The sequence below is a fragment of the Martes martes genome (assembly GCF_963455335.1).
Source record: "Martes martes genome assembly, chromosome: 15".
NCBI lineage: Eukaryota > Metazoa > Chordata > Mammalia > Carnivora > Mustelidae > Martes > Martes martes.
This window is the reverse complement of record NC_137903.1, coordinates 24,378,114-24,390,453: the sequence shown is the minus strand read 5'-3', so window position 1 is coordinate 24,390,453 and position 12,340 is coordinate 24,378,114. Positions and strand designations below refer to the sequence as shown.

At 45.9% G+C, this 12,340-nt stretch overlaps 1 protein-coding gene across 2 annotated transcripts in view; it reads left to right on the top strand.

Moving 5' to 3' along the window:
• Positions 1 to 12,340, top strand: part of SRGAP2 (SLIT-ROBO Rho GTPase activating protein 2) — a 226,089-nt gene that overhangs the window by 172,647 nt on the left and 41,102 nt on the right. For both annotated transcript variants that reach the window (XM_080823944.1, XM_080823943.1), the window contains exons 9-11: positions 211 to 408; positions 9,182 to 9,266; positions 12,015 to 12,042. In XM_080823944.1, the coding sequence (XP_080680070.1) occupies positions 211 to 408; positions 9,182 to 9,266; positions 12,015 to 12,042 (311 nt within the window). The remainder of the gene's footprint in view (positions 1 to 210; positions 409 to 9,181; positions 9,267 to 12,014; positions 12,043 to 12,340) is intronic.

Genomic DNA, 12,340 nt, shown 5'->3' with positions numbered 1-12,340 from the left:
GGGGATGGTTTTAGGTCTTCTGTAAAAAGAGGAGCACTGTAGAGCAGAGTCCGTGTGATGGTGGTCACTCTCTCAGCACCGTCCGATGGGAAGCAGAGCTGCACCTTCTGACAGCAGCCCCCCTGGTCCCCTCCAGCCCCTCCTCTCTCACTCCTCCCAGCTTCTCCCTTACCTGTCCCTCATGCGTTACATTGGCTCTTGTCGTGGCAGGTAAAGAAGACGATGGAAGCCACTCTCCAGACCATCCAGGACATTGTGACTGTTGAGGATTTTGACGTGTCCGACTGCTTCCAGTACAGCAACTCCATGGAATCTGTCAAGTCCACGGTCTCAGAAACCTTCATGAGCAAGCCCAGCATCGCTAAGAGGAGAGCCAACCAGCAAGAGACCGAGCAGTTCTATTTCACGGTGAGGGGGCTTGATGGCTCTCGAGGAGCACCTGCAGCCCACAGGGCCACTTGGAACCCGGAGTCCTGGTCGAGTCTTGGAAGGGCAGACTTTGAATATCTTAATTTGTATCTGGGCATATTCAGAGACCATTCCTCAACTTCAATTAAGACACAGATATCTCTAAGTTGTAGGTGTCAAACAGGGATCCCCCAAGAGAAAGGTGCTCCCAAGTACACTGCCAGGAAGATTTCCTTTTTTTCCTCGCCCCGGAAGACTTTTCTTTTATTTCCTTTTTTTTTTTAAGAATTTTTATTAACCAGCTAGTAGGCTTCTGTTGGAAAGTTTCCTTCTCGGCCACGGGGGATCACGAAAGGAGATCTTTATTTCTTAGTTCTTGGGAACTATATCCAATGTATTCCGGCTAACACGTATCTTATTTCTAAAGTTGATAATCTCTTCTAGGTGAGGCGATGACATCATTTTATAATTTTTCCTGATGGGAAATTATTTTTCACAAAAATGACTAAAATTCAAAAGGACAGGTCATGTGCAGTGTCATTGGTTTCCAGAGGATTCCAAAACACTGTATATTCTTATCTGTGTATATCCCACTCTTCTGTTAGACAAACAGACCCAATTATTTTCAGGTTGTGTTAACAGTCCTTTGGAAGGTTGCTGGCTGGTCTTTGGTGTTGCTTTTTTAATAATTAAGTTATTTTGAGCTTGCCAAGTAGGATTCATTGCCTGGACTAAAATTTATTTTCTCATCTTCTGACAACCAAAAAAGGAGAAATTAAATTTGCAGATGTGAGATGAAATATAGCTGGTGAATATGCATACTGATTCTGAATGAGAGGGATTAACTTGTTTTTTAGTCAAGAAACACAATCTGCATGCAGTAAATTGAATTTTTCCTCCCAACTGGAACAATTTGTTTAATTCTTCTTTGAACATTGCCCTTTCTCCATTAAGAACACTAGTGATTTGCTATGTTTTCTAAAAAAAGAAATCTGCTTTTTTACTTAGAACTAAGAATTCTTCAGATTTTTTTTTTTTAAATCTTGGAGGAGACTGTTGAAAAGGAGTGATTTAACAGTATTATCCTTTTAAAATGACTTTTTTCTTGTTATACGAAGTAAACCATCCATGTGATATTAGTTTAAAAACAAAAAGAAGGAAATAAGAATCATCCATAATCGCACTACCTTGAGATAACAGTATTAGGGCGTATTCCCTTCCTGATTTTTTACCCTGCGCAGACAAACATCTCCGTGAATATGTATTTAGAATGTGTTACAAAAAGTGGAATGTTGGCTATACATGCTGTTTTATAATCTGCTTTCATTTAACAAATGATTAATATTTTTCCAGTTCATTTCATCATAACATTCTTAAATATTTTATGAGTGAAATACTAAAATCTACACAGAGAAATAATGGAATGATATTTTGTCCCATTCATCCTTTTTGTAAAATATTTAGCACACTGCCTGGTCTGTACAGAGTGCTCATTAAGTGCTGAAAATTTATTGTCATTACAGTCATTATTAACTTACTCATTAATCATTATTGAATTACTCATTGATAACTTATCAAGGATCTTCTATGTGTCAGACATGGTGCTAAAGCTCGGAATGCCGGGAGTGGGGAGTGTAGAGGGGAATGATGGATTAGGCATCCGGAGGGAGAACCTCCATTTTTACTTTGTATGTTTCAAAACAGTTACAATAGGTTGATTTTTGCAATCAAAAAAATAAGTATGAAAAGTTTCAGCTATGTGCGCATGCGCATAAATGGCAGCCAGGATGGGTGGAGTTGGCGAAACATCGCATACAAAGTGACTTTTGTGCTTGACCTTGAGGGATGAGTGAACCAGGCAGTGAATCAAGCAGAGAATGGCATTCCTTGAGAAAAGAGCAGTCTGTACAAAGCATAAAGGCATGCAAAGCCCGGGCGAGACAGAACGAGAGCTTCTTGTGTATCATGAGGGCTGTCTCGCCACCCCAAGCTTTCTTATCTCGGGAGGTTGTTGAACACTCTAGAGGCTTTTAATAATAGGATTGTTTGGCTGGTCTGTCTGCACTGCTTAGATATAACACTACTTAATGACCCAATCTCATTACATTGCAGCAGATTTCCATTTTTCTTATTAAATAAGAAATTTTGACATAAAAAATCTGTATTTAAGACTGTCAGAATTACTTTCTGGCTTTCAGTGAAGCAATGACATGTGTTCAAAGTTGACCCTTAGTAAGAGCAGGGATGACCATATCCAAACTGATGACCTCTCAAATCCTGCCCACCCTTTTGCTCCTAGTCCACTTCCTGTCTTTTGTGGCCGAGGGGCCTACTTATCAAAATTATGTCCAAATTTCCATGGCTAACAGGAGCGTTTTTTTGTCTGGGCTTCTGTAGTAATCGATGTATAAGAGAGTTCATCATTTTTGTGACTGGTGCTGGGAATGCACCAAATAATTCATTTCATGATAAAAGGGCTTTTTGGGGGGTGGCAAAATGGACATTTAAATAAGGGGGGGTGTGCATATTAGCATGACTGCCTGTGCTTGCCACACTATACGAAGCCCGAAGAACTGTAGATGTGCTTTTCCTCGTCTGCTGCCTCCACAGACGTCACCCCTGATTTTTTCTGTGTCCTTCAGAAACATCAGAGTAGAGCATCCGAGAAGCTCCCTTCCCGTGGAAAGTTGGGAAGAGGTCCCTTACCATGGCTTTGACTTGTAGGTAGTGTGCCTAGCAACCCAGAGGGCCGCTAGAAAGCTGTCTAGCCATTCTCAGCTGTCATCAAATTGATCTGCCCAGAGGACATCGATTGGAAATTTAAGCATGTCCTATAAAGGTCGGTCATTTGCAGGAGTCCCAAGAAAGTAAACATGGAATTTAAAAGCTTATAGTGATTTTTATAAATCATCTAACCACGTTCTCATTTGAAAGATGAAAAACAAAACAAAACAAAACCAAAACCCCCCAATCCGGAGAAGTTGGGTAGCTTTTCCAAGGGACTCAGTGAGAGCTGAAGCTAGAACTCGGGGGGGTGCCTAGGTGGCTTACATCGGTTAAGTGTCCAACTCTTGATTTCAGTTCAGGTCCTGATCTCAGGGTCATGGGATTAAGCCCCTTGACAGGCTCCGTGCTGTGTGTGAAACCTCTTTAGGATTCTCTCCCTCTGTACCACTGGCTACTCCCCCCACCTCCCCCACCACACATGCACATGTTCTCTAAATAGGTAAATAAATAAAACTAAAACTCGGTCAACTGGTCTCAGGCCATGGGCTTCTTTTGTCCTCTCTGCTGAAGAAGCTGAGGTGAAGAAAAGGCTCAGAAACAGCCCAGCTTTCTCCTCTCTCTTGCCCTAAGTGAGGTGATGTTTCCTGATCTTCTGGGCTTTGCATCAACTCATCTTTTATAACACACAACCCAGCAGTGTCTACTTTTTATCTCATTGCTTTTTTTTTTTTTACTGTGATTGTTAAAAATAAGGAAATTAAAATATATATATAAAATACATTTATAAATAAAATATAAAAAATATATATTTATATATAAATATATATTTATATATATAAATAAATTAAATACATATAAATAAAATATAAAAAAATATATAATATACATATATAGTACACATATTTGGGGAGATGCAAAGAGTTCAAAACAGCATACAGAACAAGTCATGCTTCCTCCCCTTCTCTGGCCCTCACTTTCTCTCCCCTCTGCCAGGGATTGAAACTGGTTTCTTCTGTGTTCTTCCAGAGATAGTCTCTGTGTAGACAACCATTGACTTATCCTTTAATGCGATAGAATTACATTAGAAATACAATGAAATCAAATAAAGAGAAGTATAAATAGAAGTAGGCCAACTCATACTGTTCTTCACTTTGCTTTTTTCACTTAATTTTTTTCATATTAGTCCAAAGAGCTCTGCCTCCTTTTTAGATCGCTGCACAGAATTCCACTGTATGAATGGGTTCACCGTCATTTTTATTTAACCAGTTCCCAGCTTGTGGCAAGTAACACTCCCTGTTTAGCCCAGGATTGTCAAAGCCTTATAAGGCTGGCATTTCTCCTAAGTATTTCCCTGTACGGGGGTTGTTATGGGGTTCTTATATGGGGGAAGGAGTGAAGAAGGAGTTAAAGGTCATGGCTAATAAACTGCCTGAATTCTTGGGCACAAAATTGGTAAGAACACAGGAGAGAAGATGATATCTTGGCCATTGGGGCAGTGCTCTAGACCTAGATCTGGTGTGGTCCAAGATCTTTTTTTTTTATCTTGGTCCTCTCCTAAAGGCATTCAGGAAATGTGTGCTAGGTAGATCCCTACTGAGCCCCTACCCTGTCAGTTAAAGAGGGAGATGCCTGCCGTTTTACAGGTCTGCTCTGTTACGTATTCTGTCTGACAGCCGTTTCCTGCTTTACAAACCAACAAAGAGGAGAGAAATGTCAGTGTGCCTGGATGGCAGGAAAGCAGTCACCCCGTAATGACATTCGTGTGTCTCTGTGCATGGGGCCAGCTCAACACGGCTCCCTCCTCCCACCCACCACACCCCTTTGTAGCAGTGGGCGTTTATGGCCTTCAGTTCACCCGGATTAAATGCCAGGCAGAGGGCCACCTGGGTGGCTCAGTCGGCTAAGCGTCTGTCTTCAGCTCAGGTCAGGATCCCGGGGTCCTGGGATCGAGTCCCACATCGGCTCCTTGCTCAGCAGGGGGTCTGCCTCTCCCTCTCTTCCCTGCTCATGCTCTCTCTCTCAAATAAATAAATAAATAATATTTTTTTAAAAATCCAAGGCATGGACAGGGTCCATGAGATTTATACTTCCATCATACTAAAGGGAAGAGGTATTTTAAATTAATTGGAAAAACATTCTTGGTGCGTCTTACTTTTTTATTCTGAAGATCAGAAACCTGTTTTGATTCCACTGTCATATATATTAGCACAAAGCAAAGAGGTTTGGGGAAGTTGTGTTTTTAGGCTATCTGAGCGGGTGATTCAGATACAAGGAAGGGATACTCCTGACTGCCTGCTGATTGTCTGGATTGTGAGCTATAATCATGGTCATGCTTGTCATCCTGTTCCGTCTGCTAACAGCCTTGGGGGAAAGATACCATTATCCTGGTTCTTCAGATGAGGGGTCAGTGACTTGCTCAAGGTAAGCAGTAGGACTACAGTTTCTCAACTAAGGCTCTTTCATTTTACTGCAACAAAATGTCTGTCAGGGAGGAAGGGTCCTGAGAGAAAAACTGTTCCATTAATACTTTTCAATAAATAAAATTCATCGCCAGCAGTTAGTAATCAGTTAGGAATTGTAAGAAGTAAATTAATGAGATCATCGAACTGAATTGAAGGCTTCTAGTGGCAAACAGAACCAAACCACCCAGTAGACTCTTTGCCTCCCTTCGTACTTTTTGAAGAAATTCTCAGTTTTCATAATATTGAGTGTAAAATGTGGAGTTTGCAGAATGGCTCCAGGCAGACTGTGAATTAGGAACTTGGTTCTATTTTGGTGATCTAAAACAGAACCCTGCCCTTTCTCTTCTCCCTTGATAACAACTCAAGGTTAGTGAATTTTCTTGTGGATGTTTGGGAGGAGAGCAGGTGCAGGGAAAGGAGAGAAAAAAAATGAATTACCTGTATCAGAACATGCTTTAAATGAGGAAAGAGACCCTTACTGACCAAGGAAGGGATTTGGAGATAACACATAAACAGTTCTTTCCTTTCTCTCTTTCTTTCTTTCTTTCTTTTTTTTTAGATTTTATTTATTTATTTGAAAGAGAATAAGAGAGAGAACCTGAGATGGGGGAGGGTCAGAGGGAGAAGCAGACTCCCCGCTGGGTGGGGAGCCCGATGTGGCACTCAGTGCCGGGACTCCAGGATCAGACCTGAGCCGAAGGCAGTTGCTTAACCAACTGAGCCACCCAGGCACCCCAGCAGTTCTTTTCATGGCCTGCTGGTCTCCAGAAGTCATCAGAAAGCCGCTTACGCCTTCCTTGCCTTCAGCTGCCTTGGCTCCTTTCTGTCCAGTGAGCACCGAGGTCTTCTGCCAGTAAAGGACAGGTCGTTTCTCCCAGCTTCTGTTTCATACAGACCAGGGCTGACTAACAGGAGGGAGAGGGAGGTGACAATATGCCTGTGAACTCCAGGACGGCTTTTCCCTCCCACCGCCTGCTTACCTAGATGGAAAACTTCCAACCATTATTTCTGCTCTTAGGGATGCAGGTCAACCTCAGCATAGTTTTTGATCCTTCAGGATTTCAGGGGACCTGGAAAGGTGACCCATCATACATCTTTATCAGATTATTATTTATTTTAATGGTTCGCCAAGTGACAGCCAGAGTTAACTCTCAAACCGTGACATGAATGAAAAATTCATTTCCGGAGTCACAAGTAGAAACATGAGTGAGAGGAAGGAATTTGCATCCATCTCCTTCGAGAATATTGGCTGTTTTCTGAGCAGTCTGGTCTTGTCTTAAGGGTTACAGTTTTCTTGGTGAGTTTTTTTTTTTCCTCGTTAGGAAACCTTTAGAGTCTCCTGGGGTAACCTTCCGAAGAGGGGCCTTTGAGGGTCGAGATGTTAGCAATAGATGTTTCCTGAATGTTTTCCACCTCTGGGCCCTGCAGTGCTGTTCCCAGCCCCACAGTTAGGCACTGGGTGGGGATTAGGCTGTCACCCAGGGAAGACCGACAGCAGGTGAGCGGGCAGCTGGAGCAGATGGAAAGGGGAAGGTGACAAGGGAGTCTTGTTGTCACACAGATGTTCTCATGCACAGGCACAAAGGAGCAGAGGGAACAGGTCAGAAGTAAAGCAACAGAAATGATTTGGTATAGGGTTTGTTTTTGTTTGCTTTAGACTTAATTGAGAGAGTAGGGCTACATTTGAGGGCTTGGATTGTGACCACTGAGGAAGGTTCTCTCAGAGGAGAATGAGACTGTTTGTGTCTTTCCTCATTCTTCAAGCATTTATTGAATGTCTACTGTCAGCTGGGCATGGTACTAAGCATCAGAGATGCAAAGAATAATGACTCTGACCTTAGGGAAGAGGCAGTCTGGAGAGGAAGACACATGACTCGGAAGCCCTCTGTGCCCGGGCCGTGTGCAATTTGCATAGGTACACGTGGGGGCACCCGGGGAGCATGGGAAAGCCAAGATGTGCATCCCCGAGAAAGCAGGCTTTTTCTTTGTTTTTGCATGAGAAAGAGAGAGAAGAAATACACACTCTTGGTTAAAATTTTACACTGTACAGAAAGGGACAGAGTAAAAGTAACTCATATTTTTTTCACCTTTCTTTCCTGCCTTCATCCTATGTGGTAATAGCCATAAAATCAGACGCTTGATGTATAATTATCCTTTTTGCTTAATACATCAAAAGAAGTACAGAAGTATTACAATTTGAAATGTTTTATCCACTTTCCCTCCTCCACTATGTCATGTGTCCCCAGTGAGTCATGGATCATACCCGGCAACACTGCCAATTTGCCTCTGAATTTAGACGTGGGCAGATGACCCCCAGCCCAGCAGACGCAAGCCGTTGTATAAGGAGACAACCAGGGTGAACGATGGTCCCTGTGAACGGCTGCAGGGTAGTGTAGAAAGACACTGTGTCAAGGCTCAAAATGGCCTGGCACTCCCATTTCCTAGCTGGCAGCGACCTGCAGTTCAGCTGCCGTCTCCCAAGGTCATCTTCTCATCTGTAGCAAGCAGCCAGCGATGTTGTCTTCCCTGATGTGCTCTGCAGAGTCACGTGGGACAGTGTACTAAGGGGCTCTGAAAACTCCTGAACTGCTCCGTGTATATAAAGAATTAATACTCTGAAGTTTTGTTCTGCTCCTCCTTCTGCCGGGCACCCTGACGGATGGAGCGTGCTGTCTTGTCGGTTGAGTGCACGCACCGAATTGTCAAACGACCTGTGTCTGGAAACTGACTCCGCCGCTCACTCACTGTTTGACCTCAAGCAACCTGTTTAATCTCTCCAAATCTTGGTGCCCTCATCCGTAAAATGGGGACGTGCTAATCTGAGTTCGTAGGGTTATTTTGAAGATTTGATGAATTGTCCAGGGAAATCGAGTCCCTCCCGGGGCAGATAAGGGCTGAGAGAGGTCACATCAGAAAATGCTGCACAGTGATGGTGTTTTGACGGGTAGAACAGCTGGGAGCGCATTTCCATCACCTTATCTTGTGTTGAGAACTGCCGTTACATGTATATGCGGGGTGGGGGGCCGCAGCCCCTCTCTCCAAATGCTCAGAAATCCCAAGCTCTCTGCCAAGACTCCGTGCAGAAGAGAGGAGGGAGCCGAGTAAGAGAGAGCTCAGACGGAGATGCTGTCCGTGCTGAGTCCAAGCCATTGGCATTGGTCATGATGTGCTGGAATGCACCCCGGGGTGGGGCCAGGGTGCGGCAGGATATCAGTGGAGGTGACAAGTGGCAGGTGTGTGTCCTCACACCAAGAGGATCTGGGCTCAGTGAGTCTCTCCACTCCACACCCAGCCCCCTGTTCTTCGGAGGAACCAGAAGTGATGGCTGAGGGGCTCTAAGAGACGGTTTGGGACTGGCCAGCATGGAGCTCGCTCTCCAGGCACCCTGGAAATCAGCAGCCGTCCAGATGCTCAGGGCCTGAGTAGAAATAAAGAGATAAAAAAGGACCTAGTAGAAATCGGGTCAGAAACGAAATGCTCTCTTATAAAAAGGAAATTATACAGCTGCGCATCTGTGATTTTTTTTTTCCTCCTGCTTCTTCTTCCTCAGGAGTCTGACCGCTCTTTCTCTTCGTCCCTTACAGAAAATGAAGGAGTACCTGGAGGGCAGGAACCTCATCACCAAGCTACAAGCCAAGCACGACCTTCTCCAGAAAACCCTGGGAGAAAGTGAGTGTGGAAATTCGGCTGGAGGTTTGGCAATGAGGGGAAGACCAGGCCCCGAGCTACCTGGCTGAGCCTCCATCCTGAGCCCCACGGGCCTGATCTTGTTATGTGAATGCATTGCTTTTCCTAGCCTGTTTGATGGGAAGCTCGCTCGCAGCCCCAGTGACTGCTTGAGTAATGGGAGGAGGCCGATGCTTAATGAAGCGCTAATGTGCACCATCCATTTGTTTAAATGGCGCGTGCTTGCTCTCCACCCGGCCCCCTTCTCTGCCACAGCTGGGGTATAGGAGCCGATGGGTCCCTTATCCTCCAGACACGTTGTGGAAACTCTCAGCTCCTCTGTAGCGGGACCGAGGCGGCAGCCGGCAGGCAGGGCCGGCGAGCCGGGAGAGCAGCGGCTCTGAGGAGAAGAGAGGCTTCTCGAAGGCAGGCCTGACTCCCAGACGCCTGTGTAGAGCAGTGCTTTCTTTCCGCTTGGGAGAGTCCTGCTGCTCAGCGGCAGCCCTGTCCGCCGTGGCCGTGCTGAGGCCGTGGTACTGAACGGCCTGTCTCGTCCAGGAATCAAGGATGATTTTACCCAGACCCTGGAAAGTAGCAGAGCAGGGAACTGGACTGGCACTCTGGACTTTGTCTCCTCAGCTGTCAAACAGAAGGCGAAGGTTGAGAGAGAAGCTTCCCTGGGATTTTGGGCACCCTGCCCGGGTCCTGCCTAGCTCTCAGCATCCTATGACTAATGGGTTCCCAGGTTGGGGATGCCTCTCAGTGCCTGCCCCTCCTTCCTGCCCTGCTCATCTCTCCACTCCGAGACGGGGCCAGGAGGCGGCAGCAGTATATGGCAGCACTGGCGGGAGGCAAACCAGCAGAGAAGGCTCACATAAAACGAACTCTTGAGCGCTTTTCAGACAAACTGCAGAGTGAAGAGAAGCACGGGGGTACTTGCTGGCTCATTGGCGTCGGGAATAAGAGCCACACTTGTCACACCAGAGCCTCCCACCCGCTCATCCCGTCCCATCTTCCTCCCGCACTGGACGGTTCCCCCAGATGCTGAATTCTTTTTATCTCTGATATCTTTGATCCCGTGATTGTAGAGGCATTTTCTTTTATGTGAAGCATGCCTGTTAGGTCACTTCTGTTCTCTTTCCTCCCTGCCACCCAAGGGACTCAGGCTGAACAGGTTTGGGTGTTGGGAGCCCAGCTTTTCTTACAGAAAAATCTTCACTCTTGGGTTATCAGACTGCTTCATAGGGTATCGGAGGAAAGAAAGCCCAGAACTATTTGAAGCAAGTTCTAACCAAATTTTTTTTTTTTTTTTTTTGGCTTAAACAATCTGAGCATAGCTCATAAGTGAAATGGGGAACAGGGTCTTGGGAATGTGTGTGTGTGTGTGTGTGTGTGTGTGTGTGTGTGTGTGTGAGTGGGTTTGCACACACACAAACATGTACCAGATTTGCTACTGCGGAGGGGCGAAGGTTGGTGTCCATTCATTAGTGCTGCAAATTGCCTTCATCTAAAGATGACAAGCTTGAGCAGTAAGGAAGGAAATAGCCGCAGACCTTCCTGTGAGCGAGTCACCATGGCCCGCCTTCTGAATGTATTTGTCACCGTAATGCGAGAGCCCCTTGTTCTTGCCACAGAGGGATAATTGATGTGTATGAGTATTCCAGAATGGAAATGGGACAGATGTTGAAAATAATGGCTCGGAATAATATTTTCGCAGATGAAAGCAGAGCCGTTAGTAATGAGAGGCTGTTAGGGGAGGGGGGGGATGTTGTTCAGGATGCGCCGAAGTGTAATCGACAATTAGCAACCTTTAAAGGCAAGCAAAAGCCCTTCCTCAACCCCCCCACCCCTCCCGCCCGGTCCTTTGAGTTGTTTTTCCAGGAGCATTGAGGAGGCTGGTGGGGGATGATCTCCCAGCTCAGCACCGGCTCGTGTTGCCCCTGGTTTATCTAACGCAGACCACGCTTGGTGAACTGAAAGCAAACAGATCACATCGTGGCCCATATGCATATGCCTATGTATTTTTTTTTAAACATAAGAACTCTTAGGAACTTTAAGATTTTCGTTTTTTAAAGCTGGCTATGACCCATTAAACTTAATATTAGGGCCTGCTATTGGATTGAGAACCACAAATTTGATAGCAATTAAATCTCATTTCTCCCTTGTCACCCCAGCCAACCTAAGAGAACTTCATATGGATTAAAAACTACAATGTCCTTATCTTCTCCCTCCTCCCTGCAAACAATTCTTCCTTCTTCCTTCTTCCCTTGCCACCCTCGCACCGTGTGTGTAGTATGTGTGTGTGTGTGTGTGTGTGTGTGTGTGTGTGTGTGTCCATTACTCTGGAGCAAGCAAACTCGTCCCTCCCTCGTCACACACACACCCACATACACAGAAGAGAAGCTGGATTTCACCCCTGGGAAGGCTTCTAGTAATTTGTTCTCTAAAACACGATCCGCCTTGCTGCTGTTCCCATACAGCCACCCCGTTTTCCCTTTGGGGAGCAGGGCTGGCACACCTAAGCGTCAGGGACATAGCAGCAGCGCTGGGAACAAGCATGAGAAACAGCATTTGCCCAGGCAGAGGCTCTGGGCGTTTCTCTTCTTTTCTGCCTGGAAGGCCAGTCAGTCCGTGAGGCTCGCGGCTTTCTGGGGAGAAGGGGAGGGCATGTCAGTTAACTCCTGGGAGTGAGTCTTCGTCTCTCTCTCCTTCTGCTTCCACATGAGCTTTTTGCCTTTGTCTTTCCAACAGGTCAGCGGACAGATTGCAGTCTGGCGAGGTAGGTGTGGCCTGGGACAGCCCCTGGGAGGGATGAAGAGACGCCCATGGGGGTAGAGTGGTCCCGCGGTGGGAAGGAGCTGAGGAGTTGAAGTGCGAAGGTGTTGGGTGACTGTGCAAAGGAGGGGACTGGGGTGGGGGGGCTGCTTCCTTCCCTTTGCCTTGCCGAACCCATCAGGCCTCAGATGGAAAGGGGGTCTGCTGTGACTTGGGGCGAGAGCCGAGCAGAATGGGATGAAGGGAGTTACCATACGCTGAAGTAGTTTCAGAGGCTTCCCTAAAGCCATTGGGTCTGCATG